At 45.6% G+C, this 14,522-nt stretch overlaps 1 protein-coding gene across 7 annotated transcripts in view; it reads right to left on the bottom strand.

Annotated features, from left to right (window-relative positions):
• The window catches only part of AFG2A (AFG2 AAA ATPase homolog A), a 191,930-nt gene that overhangs the window by 175,739 nt on the left and 1,669 nt on the right, over nt 1-14,522 (bottom strand). For 6 of the 7 annotated variants that reach the window (XM_045202464.3, XM_024569009.3, XM_053911556.1 and 3 more), the window contains exons 2-7: nt 11,198-11,319; nt 10,100-10,257; nt 5,937-5,995; nt 4,684-5,328; nt 3,631-3,760; nt 965-1,021 (exon numbers count right to left, since the gene is read on the bottom strand). In XM_045202464.3, the coding sequence (XP_045058399.2) occupies nt 965-1,021; nt 3,631-3,760; nt 4,684-5,328; nt 5,937-5,995; nt 10,100-10,257; nt 11,198-11,319 (1,171 nt within the window). Of the gene's footprint in view, nt 1-964; nt 1,022-3,630; nt 3,761-4,683; nt 5,329-5,936; nt 5,996-10,099; nt 10,258-11,197; nt 11,320-11,489; nt 11,609-14,522 lie in introns of those variants that run through there. The other variant, XM_045202465.3, reaches the window with a different exon arrangement.

The following is a 14,522-nucleotide window of genomic DNA, read 5'->3' as shown; positions in this document are numbered from 1 at the left end:
TGAACACCTGCAGTGTTAGGACTAGAGACTCTTACTTCAACTCTCCTACTGCTGGGAAAAAGTACTTTAAAAATGGAAGCTCTTTTGGTAAGATAGCAGTAATTATGGTAAGTTAAATACCCAGACAACGGGAGAGACACAGCTACATTATAAATATCACATTAGACCAAGTTATAAACCATACTCTAATGCTCCTTACCATGTAACATGGTAGCCTTACTTGAGGAATAATCAAGGAGAAGTGTTATATAGCAAAACATGTGTCCCTTTGACGCCAAGTATAGTTAAGTTTTAAGCACGAAGGGCTAACGCACTACGGTCCACAAAGGGAACTCCGCATGCTGACTGTGCCCAGCCCCCAAAACAAAGCCAACCGTAAATGTCTGTGCTCAAGCACAGCCACTGACACCAAATAACACTGTCTTGATACTTTTACCTCATGTAATTTTGAAAAATTGAGACATGATTGCCATGTAACATTACGTTAGTTCCACATATACAACATAACAGTTTAATACGTGTAAGTAATTTTTTAAATATTTGTAATAATTGTAAATAATTTTTGTGAAATGATCACTATGTGTAGTCACGACAGTTTTTTTCTTGTGACGAGATCCTTTCATCAAATAGTGATGATCTACTATTTTTACAACTCTCAAATGTGCAATAGTTTTGTTAACTATAGTTACCACCCTGTACATTGCATCCCATGACTTCTTTAATAACTGGAAGTCTGTACCTTTTGCTATCTTATGTAATTTAATAACTCATTTATCAAACTTCCAAAACAGCATTAGATAGAACTAGATTACCCAGAAAGTCATTAGATTTACAATCTATTCTAGTGCTACCACTATTAATTTACACCATCTATTCTGTCTTGCTTCGTGTAAAATGTTGGTGTCTCTACTTTGACGACCACGTCCTTAGCTACTAAGCTCAAACATCTGCAAACACCGCATACCGCTGAGTGGCTTCGGCAAATATCTGACGCAATCGTGCTTCAGTCTCCCCATAGAATCTGTAACAAATAAAATACATTTGAGGACCAACTCATGGTTTTTAAAGCCTTTTCTATAAAAGCTCATCTGACTTTCCAAATAGTTCCAGAATACTTAAAATTGCTTTCAAAAATTATTTTCCAAACAACTTGTACATATATTAAAAAGAAAATTGACATTTCAGCATACGAAACATCCAGACAGAATACTATGCAGCCATTTTTTTTTTTAAACCACATTTACGCAGAGCATCTTTGGTGTTGGGCGGAGGTGACCCCCCAGCAGGTAATAAATCATCATTAGTTAGGATGCCTTCAGCACCTGAGCCTCCACAAACCCAAGGACCTGTATCGGCTTTCGGACTGATAACCCTTCCGCTTTGTGCGGCTGATGCTGGTGATCTACAGGCAACCCAAGAGAACAGAAAGGACGTCCATCCGTGCAGCTACCGAGAGTGAGGGACACCGTCACAGGGGGAGAGAACATCTCAGGGGGACTCACAGCGCCGGACAGCACAGACGGAGCCTGCGGCAGACTTTGCAAAGGCGCATCACATCCCGTCTTAAACTGCAGTAACGAGGACACGACGACAGTTGCGACCAGACCGTGTGGTCAGCTGCGTCCTCTCAGAGCTGCAGCCACTGCCTCACTCTTTCTCCGAAGAGCGCTTCTCAACGTATTTCTTTTATTAAATCCTCTTATGAAAGTGCCGTGAGAATGAAGTTATTTTTACTAGGTATTAGATTCTATACAGTAGAACCCTGTAGTTCTATACCAGATACCCTGCGTTGTTGGATTGGTATGACATTTTTAATGTTTAAGGAAAATTGTGTACTTGCAACAGTTGCGCGAGTTTAGTTTTGTTACGCCAGTTGCAAAGGCAGAGTTTACTTCCCACCCGGCACAGAGCCTGTATTTGTAAAGAAAAATAAATAGCTGTGAGTTATTGTGAAGTCGCAGTCAACACTCCAGACAAATAGTTGGGGTTTTTTTTAGGCTGTGATGCAAGTTTAATTTTTTATCTAGTAGGGGAGGTATCGCCCTGAGTATTTTATCACTTCTAATAATTATGTCTTTATACAATATTTACACATATAGTTGTTTCTATCTGGGTCAGCACTGAAGAATAAACACAAGGAACCTGTGAGTTGGCCAAATGGACCTGGCAGAAGTTACTAAAATAAAAAATAGGGCGGCTTTGTTAGCACAAATAACAGAGCGGATGATGAATACAAGTAATAACCAGGTAGAGGGTGACGTGGTGGTCTGATACAGTAAGAGAGAGAGTCAATTCAACACTGTACTTAAAATAGGAACTACTCAATGTCCTGAAGAGACAAGTTAACTGCATAAACCAAATCACTCTTTACTAAGAAATAAAAGCTCTAAAATCGAGATTCCCAATAAGGAATACAAGCATTTCAAATGGTAAAAGACAGATAAATAAAAATACCCTAACCGATAAGCTAATAGGTTAGACACTATCAGCCATGTAAAGCTTAATACATCATTACTGCGGAAGATACCACATTTCAGAGACAAACATTTGTAAGAAAGGGATTTGAAAGTCAGCTCAATACCGTGGCTCAGGTTTGACACGGTCCCTAGTCTACGCTGTCAGACCAAGTCCAGACCAAGAATCGCCTGCTGGTCAATAACCCAGATCCTCTCCTATTCCTTTAGTTTTAGTACAATACCGAAGCCCAGGAAGGTACGAATGCCGAAAGAGGAGGAACAGAGCACATTAAGGATCACACCGCACTGGGAAACGATCAAGGGCGGGGGGAACCAAGGCGTGATCGAAACCAGAGTCTGGATGTTGCAGAACAGGTCCGAGTGCACGACGACAGATTCTATCACAACTGCGAATGCACGTAGAGACCAACAGCTTTCCGAGTTACACACAGTTCATGTATTTCGGTTTTCCGTTTCTGCTATATCTGACCCAGAACTTTTTTTAATTGAAAAGGTACTTCCACTCACCTACTAAAACAAAGATTAAATGAGGGAATAACCCAAAGAAAGTGCACTTTTTCTTTAAAAAAAAAAAGCACGTTATACTGAGGTCTGATGTTTTTATTGGACTGTAACCCGTTTGTTCTGTAAAGCAATGCTACAATGACGTGATGAACACAAGACCAGATGCTGTCATAGCTGTTTAAACACCAGAACTGCTCAATAAGTAAGTTAATTAATTACCCAAAGTAATTAATGACCTTTGGGTAAGGTCTCCATACTGTTTTGGGTTGACCTTACATAATTTAAACCTCTGCGATAAGGATTCTGTATCTGTTTCACTTCTAGATATTTATCCCATTCTCCAAATCATTGTAACTGGGGCTCAGTAGTAAATATTATCTGTGAAATTTTGTTTTATTTATTATCACCAAGTAATAATGGCATAGGCAGAGTTTATCATCATAATGTAAGTTTTTAAATTTCCAGTACTTTATTGTGGTTTTTCAAGATATGTAAAAATGCAATTATGTCTCATTTGTAGACATTAAATAGCTTGGTTAGTTGAGTAATCTCCCTGGAACTAAACTGAATCTTTACGATGGAACCCTAAAAAACACACTTAAGAAATAGATTTAACAACACTGTTTATTCCACTGGAGTGTGCACCTACTTGCTCACTATTTCCGGACCATTTATCACGGACACATAGGCCCCGACCTCGTGGGCGATGGCCCTGGCAATCATGGTCTTTCCAGTCCCGGGGGGGCCGTACAGTAGCACTCCTCTAGGCGGAGGGATTCCTGCGAGGAAACGAAAGGACAGAGTTCAGCATTGCCAGGTCCCTTGTAAGAGCTGTCATATGGATTAAAACACAAGTTGAAAATCTAAATTTACCTCACATCGCAAAACTACAGTAAGAGTCAGACCTTCTGTATTCTGTGCAGAAAGATGTACTGACTAGGCCAAATGCTGATCTCCGGCAGTAACCGTTTCTCTATCAGGGCACACCGGTAAAAATCTGGCTGGACACCACAGTGTTGCCGTGCCCCATCCCACATTACCAAAACTAAGTGTGGACAACCACGAGGGCATTGAGCAGCCACCAACCCCAATTTTCACCCAGCCAGCCATCTTGAAACGTGCATGCACTCCTACCAAAATGTCAATCCAAGCGTTCATTGTGTGTGTGTATACACACACACACACATACACAAACACATGAAGATTCAAGGAAAAGAAAAAAGCAGAGATGGAGATGGCATGCACCACATACACGCAGAGACCTGGGCAGGAGCCACAGGACAGCAGCCCCGGGACTCCCGGAAACCAAGCCACTCCCGTAGCACTTGCTTCAGTGCGGATGTCCGCACACAGCTCCGTTTCCCAACCGAGAAGTTCCACGGGTGCCTGGCCTATTCCTCCAGTCACTACGGCCGATCCAGCCGGACAAGGCACATATTGTAGATGCAGCAGGAGCAACCGAGCAGTGTGCGACTGGAAGAGACGAGGCTACAACTAGCTCACTCAGCCTAGGGAGGCCTGGCCGAGAAGAAAGCTCCCTTAACCAGCATCTCCCAAAGCAACTCACACCTCCTACCACACCTACCGCCCAGGAAAGAAAAACGGGTAAAAGGGAGAGCAATTGTGAGAGAAGTGGAATGAGCCAACTGCTTCTGAGTTTAAATTGGACACTCTGGGGTGCCATACACTGAGGAAAGCATACCGTAACTCCTGAACAGTTCAAGCTGCTTGAGAGGAAGTTCAATTATTTCTCTGATTGCTTTCAGCTGACCATTTAAGCCTCCTATCATGTCATAAGTTACTTTGAATTGGTTCTCTTGCTCCTTCGAATCTGTATGAGTTTTTGTAAAATTGACTCTGGTGGCTGCAGAAATGAAATAGAACGTATCCGTGCTGCACTGCGCTCCCAGACGGGCTACCTCTGGCACGCTCTCTCCGCTGGCGAGGTCCTCATTCCCTTCTCCGGCAGACGCAAAGCTACATTCAGGGGCTGTGACTTCCTCGAGCCCACGCCCACTGCTGCCACCAGGACTCTGTGTGACATCCAACAAAATGTCACCAGCTTTACTTTCCTTTCTGTCATCTACTGCTTTGCAGGGAGTGCTGCCTGACGGTGGGACCCGGGGCTCGCCCAGATCCAGCTGACTCAGCTGTGAGGGCAGGGCCTCGGCGCTGGCCTCGGCGCTGGCCTGTTCAGAGGCCACGGCCTGGGCGTCAGTGTCAGAGTCGCTCTGCAGCCGTCGCAGTACCATGCCGTCTGCCCCTTTCACCTGCAGCACTTGCAACTTGCACGGTCGTCCATAGAACGTGATGTACAGGAAGTTGCCGGGCAAAACAATCTTGCCATCTATAAAACAGTTTATCGAACATGTATGTTAGCACGACTTTTCACCCATTTAATGTGTAAGTAGCCATTTGTTTCACCTATTAAAAAAAAACTGGGAAGACTAAATCAAAGATGGAAATATTAATAAAATTACTGTCATAAAAACTAAAGGCCCTACTATTCCCCTATGAGGGAGCACTATCTGGAGATCCAAGAAAAGCAAGATGATTCTCTGAAATGGCAAAGGTTCTCCCCACTGCACTTACAAACAGGCAGCCTACGTTTGACAATAAACTAAACTCAATGGGCACAGTTACGCCAACACACCAAGGTGACCTCCCTCACTGGGAAGGGCAAGAGCTCGAGGGCGCGGAGTCTCAGTTCCCCCATGACTGTGTCCACAGACTCGGTGTGGATTCTCTCTGCTGCTCAACTACCAATCCATTAATGGGGGGGGGGGGGGGGGGCAGTGCGGAACACAGCCCTATCTTAAAAGGGCATTAATTCACTGAGGAGAATATTCTCTATGCTGATGTGGAAGAAACTATTGAGTACACCAGACCTCGAAGACGTGTTACTTTATTTGCTGCTGCCTTGCTTCTTAGAAAACTGTTTCAAATATGTCTCACCCAGTTTTCTCAGAAGACAATCAACCAGTTGTTCTTCGCTGATATCCACATTTTTGTCACTGTAAAGGGTGAGGTGAGGAAAATAGAAATAAAAATTAAGTACACCAGAAGCTTAAATATAAACTCACACATACATAGTTGTAATGTAGACCTAATCAAAAGCATAATTAGTTCCCAACCTGGAAATGATGTACACAATTCTGGACTGATTTACAATTTTCAGACAGTTCTTACAGCGATGAAAATCTCACCCTCAGTCCGATGCCCCAGTGGCCTAAGTCAGTATCCTCCAAAACGTAGGGGCTATCCGTCAGTGGGCCGTGCACTCGCCTGTCAACCCCACCCAGCACTCGTTAAAGGAAATACAAACTGTCAGAGTACATTACACATACAAAGGGCAAACGCTGCTTTGTAAAACACTATTTCATTGTGCACAGGTGCACGCGTGTGCACACGTGCCCTCTGTGTATACACACTGCAGATGTGTACGTACAGCAAATCCCAACAAAAAATGTTTGTTTTTTTACTGGGTGTCAGTCGAGAACATTTGAAAAACGCTGGCCTTCACTGTCCCTCACCAAACTTGCCTAGCGTGGCAAGAGGCTTTTATTAATAGCTTACTTCATTCCCTTGGTATAATTTATAAATTATCTTTCAGAAAAAACAAATCCTGTATAATACATTATCTGAAGAGGCAGAAATAAGGAGAATGGTACAAAGGAAGTTTATTCTGGAGAAAGAGCATGCCTAGAAAAATGAAAGCCCTATTCTCACTAACTGTACATGTCAGGAAGGCTGCTTGTTTGAGTACAGGGAACAGGCACACCTAAAACCAGGCCACCTGTAAGAAACATGTCCTGGGGGGGTGGGTTCTCAGAACACGCGCACTTCCCTCCTCCCCCTGTGGAAGCAGCTCAGGTACCAGTAGGAAGTGAGGGTTGGGCTTAGTGAAAGATGTATTAGCAGGGCCACCTGGGCCAGGTCTAAGCCACGCCCTCCACTTTCTCAGGAACAAAACCAATAGTGTTCGTTGTCTGCTACTCCCTTCGCGCAAATTCACCTACTGGCTAAATGCACTGGTAACCCCCAAGTCACTGCCAGCAGAGCTTCCCCAGTCATTGGTGGATGTGCACAGAGGAGGCAAAGCATCAGAGCCACACACCACCTTCCCGGCCTCTTGTTATATCGCTCATCACAGATGCCCAGAGGGCGGCGAAGTGTGCAGTGCCTGTCCCGGCTGCGGGACCTGTGGGAGGGGTCTGAATCCTAACTCCAGAAGCTGTCCGTGAGGTGGCCTCCTTTCCGAACTACCTCTTCTCTATTGTAAACTACGGAAAATAGAAAAAATAGAATACACCAGAAAAAGTTGTTCTAAGAGTTGATTATAATGTATATAAAAGATATACTTACATATTTATATATGTTAAATATAAAAACATATACACCCTTAGGAGGAATGGTTCAGTGTTAATTCAATGTTAGAAGCAATTTTACAGAACACACCACCTCAAATAACAAGAATTGACTGTGTATTCATATGAAAGAGAGAGGAAGAGAAATACAAGGAGGAAATTTCATGAGTCAAATGTATGTATAAACTAAAGAGGAAATTATATGTGACTCCCTAAATACTTACATTTACTTGTTTATAGAACTCTGAACCCAATTATACTTAAATTGTTTCTATTTATTAAACTCTGAATAGAAGATATTTACAAATACGTACAACAGGGGTGTCAACTCATTTTCACTGGGGGCCACATAGGCCTCACGGTTGCCTTCAAAAAGCTGAAATAATTTTAGGACTGTAGGAATTCAATTACTCCTTAACTGTTAAGGAGCTGAAATTACATTCAGCCCTTTGAAGGCAACCGAGAGGCTGATGTGGCCCCCGGGGAAAATGAGTTTGACACCCTGATGTGTAAGAACAGTAAAAACACTCAACCAGTTTTGCTTTTAAAAAAAGAATGGGTGCGGATACAATCATTTCCACTAGAAGGAGCTCTAAACTTACTATTGAAATGTTTCTGAAGGCTTTAAGCAGCTGATTAAAATTACTGGGTTTTCTTATTGGAAATTAAGTCTCTTATCTAAGCTCTGCTTGCTGCCACATTTATGACATAAGTTTTTCGGTCTTTTTTTTTTTTTGCCCTGGCTGGTGTAGATCAGTGGATTGAGCACGGGCCAGTGGACCAAAGGGCCGAAGGTTCAATTCCTAGTCAGGGTACATGCCTGGGTTGTGAGCCAGGCTCCCAGGAGGGGACTCGCAAGAGACAACCACACATTGATGTTTCTCTCCCTCTCTTTCTCCTCTCTCTAAAAATAGATAAATAAAATCTTAAAAAAAAAAAGACTTAAGTTGTTTTTTTAAAATAAAGTTTAAAACCAAGCTTCCATGGGAAACCCATACAGTCCCTCCCCTGTAGGTCACCATCATGACCGAAGAGGGTTACGTCCTCCGGAGGCCCCACAGTGAGAAGATCGAACACCCAGTCACCAGGGGCTGTGCCTGCAGCCCGGTGTGCAGAGTGAAGAGCAGTCCAGTGCGACCTGATGGCAACCCTGACCGCCCTCCCCAGCCTCTGCACAAGAGCAGGCAAGCTCCTCCCCCTCACTGGGCCTGCTCCCTCATCTGTGATGGAGAGGTCAGTGTGGGCACCCTGCAGGGTGTTTAGGGGACTAAATGAAAAGAAAAAGGAAAAATGTGTGCATGCACATGTGTGTGCCAGTACACAGTGGGTGCTCAACAGATTGTGTTCCTTCTCCTTTCTGCCTTTTATCATTTGTTAAACGGTTGGTAAATGCTCTGAAAATATTTTCCTGTTTTTAAAGAAAAAATATGCCAAAGCGCATCTACAAAAGTAGCAAAAGAGAAGAAAACATTTTCGAATACAGCTTGAAAAACATTTTGTGATTCTTGTTTTAAAATAAACGCACCCCAGAACTGTTACAGAGGTGATATTAAAGAATCAAAAGGCCCTGCCAGATGGCTCGGTTGGTCGGAGCGCCTTCCCACTCCACCATTTCCGGTCAGGGCGCCCACAAGGAGGAACAGATGGATGCATCAACAAGTGAACAACAAGCCCTGGCTGCTGTGGCTCAGTGGACTGAGTACCAGCCTGCAAACCAAGGATCATCAGTTCGATTCCCAGTCAGGGCACGTGCCTGGGTTGCAGGCCAGGTCCCCAGGAGGAGGCAACCACACATTGATGTTTTTCTCCCTCTCTTTCTCCCTCCCTTCCCCTCTCTCTAAAAATAAATAAAATCTTAAAAAAAAAAACATAAGTGAACAACAAATCAATGTCTGTCTTTTCCCCTTCCTCTCACTGTCAAATCAATCAATGAAATTTTTTAATTAAATAAAGTATCAAAAGATGCTCTTTTAAAAAACAGATCTTAATAAGATTTTTACACGCAAACTAGTCAAAATCCTATCAGAGACAGAGTTTCCCAGAGGATGGGAGATATGCTTTAACCATATCGATAGGCTGATTCAACAACTAGTCTTTGGTGAGGGGCCATTTAAAAATTTGACAGAAGTAACTGTTTCACTAGATTGAATAACCAGCGAGTTAAAACACACCATCAGGTACTCTGCCGAGCAGTCTCAATTAAAACTTGCTTCTTGCCTGCTCACAGTGGCCTACGGTACGCCCTTCTCTACAGCCGCAAAAAGACAGGAGCCCTGAGCACACGGCAGACCAAGATGAAGAGCGTGGTTGGTCCAACACCATCAGCAGTAACTCGTCTCACCCGAAGTCTCGGGGCACGCCCTAACCACAGGCACTGGAGTCCCCAGTCCCTAAGTCGCACAGCACTCGTCTAGCTTGTGCTAATGCAGGAGGCCACCTGCCACTCAACACACGGGGCCAAACTGAGATGCGCCGTAACTGCGACACACACACTGGCCTCTGAAGACTTAGTGTAAGAAACAGAATGGAAACATCTTATTATTAGTTTTCACAGTTGTAAGTTAAAATAAGATTTAACATGTAGTGACCAAATAAAATATAAAATTGTAATTGATTTCGTGTGTTTCTCTTTACTTTTTAAATATGGTTACTAGGAAATGCAAAATTACTTATGTGGTTCACATTTGTGACTCTCATTGTAGTATTTCTACTGGGCAGCGCTGGCCCAGCCACCAGAGAGAAGAGCCAGACCTGAGTGCCACGTCCATCTCCTCGGCCTGCAGCACAGCGCCCAGCAGAGGCTGGACGCGGATGGCGTCACCGACTCGGACACCCACGTTCTTCTGGGCTATCTCACTCAGGCCAACCTTGCCTCCAGGAAACCCGGACACAGGCCAGGCCGTGTACACCTGCCCAGGACACAGGAAGAAAAAAACATGAGAAAATTACTATCAGTGATTAATTCATAACTCACAGAGTATCTGCCAAGTACACGCATCTGCCAAAGGGGCTACCATCTGATACAAGTTGTGGAAGAATTTTTACAAATATTACATCTTTCTGTGAAGATTAGGAATGACCCCACAGGGAAAATGGTGAGAGATTTGAGAGGTGGGGTTAGGAAAAGAGACACAGGTGCTGCAGGTGAGAAGAGAGTGAGATAAGACCCTGTCAGGGAGATAAGACACCTTTCAGGTAGCCCTGCCTGGAGCACAAGCTTCCTCTAAGAAACAGGGAGGGGCCTGACTCCAGAGCTGGGAGGGAACTTAGACCTTATCAGGCAAATGATAAGATCCAGACAGTGGGCTGAGCTGTACACTCAGTGCCTTCTCTTCCCCAAGACACAGTGCAGCATGTTGAAAAGTCTACGCCCAAAACAATGAACAGACTGGGAGGCATGACATCAGCAGAGAAGAGACTCCAGCGCCTTCGCAGAGGGCTCCAGGAGATGCAAGGGCACTAGGAAATGAGGCGGAGACGACGAGGCAGAGGCAGGGGCCGCAGCAAACAAGAAACAAGCCAAGCTGCCAAAACACAGCGGCAAGGAGAAAGGAGGCTGCAAACAAGGAGGGCAGTCAGGTACTGAATAAAATGACATGACCTCGTCCCCCAGACAGTGTTTCTGTGGAGCCCATGACAGACTGGGGATGTAAGGACAACAGGGTAGGTCTCTCCTGCACCATGACACGCAGGGACCACCCTCCCACTGTGGTTGGACAGCAAAGGAGGGGAAGGCTGACGTGGGGCCATGGTCTTTAAAATGCAGGTTTTCGTTTTCTCCTGGTGTTGAAAACCACAATCAAAAACCCTCAAATCTTTCCAAACTAAGGAAATGACAAGGACTCGTACCTCTTGTTTTCCATGTAAACTGGTCAGCAGCACTGGTCGACCTATACATATATTTGCAGACTTCATAGTGCTGAGTCCAAGTTGAACAAGGGAATTCTGGAACTTTTTAGGAATTCTGTCATCTACCAAGAGGAAAAGAAAATTGTTTTTGTATTACTTTGTAGCTGAAGTTAAGGGCACGCTCTCGTTTGAAGGACAGGCACACCCTCCAGCCACGTGGCCACATGAGCGCACCGACCGCCCTGGATACACCACGGCTCCGACCCTCCTTCCTCTCAGCTCCAAACCAAACCTTTTCAGCATCCAGAGAGCATGAGCGCTAACGTAAAAACAGGATGTTTTATGGAACAGCTGACAGTTTTTGTTACTTAAGAAAATGTTTTTAATTTCATGAGGAACTGAGCATGTTCGCAACTGGAAGTCTCTGAGCTTTCCTTTCCGCATCACAGGTTCTGAGCTGAAACACGGAGCTGGTGCTCTAGACGACTCGGTCATGTTTCCACTTCCCATCCACGTAGTAACAGTCAGGTAGTTTTCGTTGCTCCCCGTTCCTAAGAACACTAGGAGAAGAGAGTAACCCGCAGGAGGGCACTCTTACCCTGCCCGGGCTGAAAGCCCAGCTGGCCGTGCCTCTGAAAATGCTGTGCTAGCATCTCCACCCTTCCTCCCCAGCCCCTGGGGCCTCACACTTGGTCAGAAAATGATGTGCTAACATCTCCACCCCTACCCACCCTGCCCCTCAGCTTCACACTTGGTCAGCTCTCCTTCCGCTGGCTCTCCCAGCACTTCCCGCTGCCAGTTACCCGCACTTCGCATCACAATAGTCATTTGTTTTAGTCTTGATTTTTCTCCCAAACTATACGCTGCTTTGGGACGGGAACTGAGCCACATTTATCTCTGTGTTGCCAGCACCTAGCAAGGCATCAAATACAGCTGCTGCATAATAACTGTGAAATGAATGAATGCAGTAGGTGAGTACGCAATATTTTTCTTTTCAGCAAAAATCCATAAAACACTTAATGAAATTTTAACCTGCCACGAATTGTATATAAAATTGCAGACATACACCATAATCATGGAGCTAATATTAATGTTCCTTAATAATCAGAAAAAAACAGCTCTTTTGTAATGAAAAATTAAGTCAATGAAAGAAAACCAATGATTTACATTACTCTCTGCTACAACAAAATAACTTCCCAACATACTTATTCTCCTCCTCTCAGCAGACAGACCGAACCTACCTACAAACATGAAGCATGACGCAGAGCGAAGAGCAACAGCACCGAGTATAAAATAAAATGAGCATATTTTGCCCTGGCTGTTCAGTGGATTGAGCGCCGGCCTACAGACTGAAAGGCTGTTGGTTCAGTTCGATTGCTAGTCGGGGCACGGGCCTGGGCTGTGGGCCAGGACCCCAGCGGGGAGGCACGAGACGTACCCACACATTGATGTTCCTCTCCCTCTCTTTCTCCCTCCCTTCTCTCTAAAAATAAATACATAAAATCTTTTTTTTAGACCATATTTCATAATATGAGAGACTGAAAAGAAAGTCAACTTTCCTGTGAGCGTCGGGTCTCTCTTGCACTTGGCCCATCAGCGACGGCAAAGTGTCCCCGGGGGGTGACCTCACAACTAACGCTCCCTCGTGACAGTCACCTCACCGGGTAGCAGTCCTCAGCAGTTGTCTAAGTTTTCTCCTCTGCCCCGCCCTACGCTGCACGTTCACCAAGCACTGGGACTTGACAAGCCACAGGCTTCTCAAAATACGCCGCGTCTTCCCTATCACCCACGGAGATCACGTTCACATCCGTCCACTGGCCTGATTCTCAAGGCCTCTCCGCTGTGTCCTCTGCTAGCAGCACAGACCCCACACGCTGCCCTCCACCCAGCTCCCGGCGCCGGCCCTCCTTCCTCAGGGACCGACTTAAAAACACATCTCGACATCCACTGCCCCGGGGACTAACTTCAGACTTATCGAGCACTAGTGAGCCAGATCAACTCACAAGCCAGTAAAAGTCCTTTCAGCCATCCGCCGTCCCTGTCAGGCAGCAAACCTGCACTCTGTGACTAGCGTGTGGCAGACACTACGCCAGACACGGGGGACACGGAGTGGACACAGTCCTTGGCTTCACAGAGCTCACAATCTAACAAAATAACAGAGTTATCAAACAATCACTGAAATCCTGCAAAACTATAAACTCAGTGTGCTAGAAGGAAAGTCTTCGATGTGTCCCTTCGGTCTGGTCTAATCTGGAAGAATAAGAGAAGGGTTCTCCAAGGAAGTAACGTATCCACCCAACTCTGAAGCAAGAGTAGGAAGTAATAATTAAATGAAGAGGGGAAGAAATCTAGTTCTGAGCAAAGAGAACAGCATGTACAGAGACTGTGGGCAAGAAGATCTCTTGGGGGCTGGGGAGGACAGGCAGAGAGGGAGGGGGAGATAAGCGGGCCGAGTGAGGAAAGTCAAGGCCACCCCTGGTAGCGGTGGCCTTACTCTGACAGCACTGCAGGCCAGGGAGGGGTGGAAAGTGGGCCCCAACAGGACCTTCGTTTGCAAGTCCACTCCGCTGCAGGGCAGGAAGGGACTGGACGGGCCAGCACAGGCAGCAGCCCAGGTGGGCAAGGCGGGTGTCCAGGGTTCCTGCAGAAGTGGTGGGAACGGAGCAAAGGAGAGCAGGAAGCGGGGAGAAGGGTGAGGTGACAGGTGGGACTCAGTGGAAGACTCAACCCGAGACAAGTAAGAGAGCCGTCAGACGTGACCCGGGTTCCGGACTTTGAAATGGGGAAACGGAACAGGCCTGGAGTCTGTTGTGTGGCAGGAAGTGAGTTCTTGAGGCCAGTCCTGAAGGACCTTGGAGAACTCCAAGAGCAGAGCGAGAGCCCAGTGCGATTCAAGGGGTGCGTGGTCGGCAAACGCGGCACTTCCGGTTCCCGGTCGGCGAGAATGAGAAAGACCGACTGGAAGCCGCGGGTGCCATTTGACAGAGTAATCTTCCATCTGCTGAGTCTCGTACAAATTTCCGTTTTTTAACTTATTTTTATCGTATCGTACAACAGCACTGACCTGTGACCTGTCGCAAATTTGAAAACCTTCCCTACTGAGTTGGAGAAGCACTGGTCTGGAGCCGCAATTTTCAGCCGGCAGGCCTCAAGAATTTTTAAAACATGCAGCACCTGACCGTTCAGTCCCAGGCACTGACCTCCTTTCCCTCAGATTGTCAAATAAAAGAAAAAGGACAACAGCCAACTCAACAACAGCTGTCCGGTGTGAGCGAATCAAAATCATACCCATTTTTTTTGTTGGGTAAGCAGAAACTGTGTATTC

The sequence above is a fragment of the Desmodus rotundus genome, chromosome 9 (assembly GCF_022682495.2).
Source record: "Desmodus rotundus isolate HL8 chromosome 9, HLdesRot8A.1, whole genome shotgun sequence".
Taxonomy (NCBI): Eukaryota; Metazoa; Chordata; class Mammalia; order Chiroptera; family Phyllostomidae; genus Desmodus; species Desmodus rotundus.
This window is presented reverse-complemented; position numbering and strand designations above follow the sequence as displayed.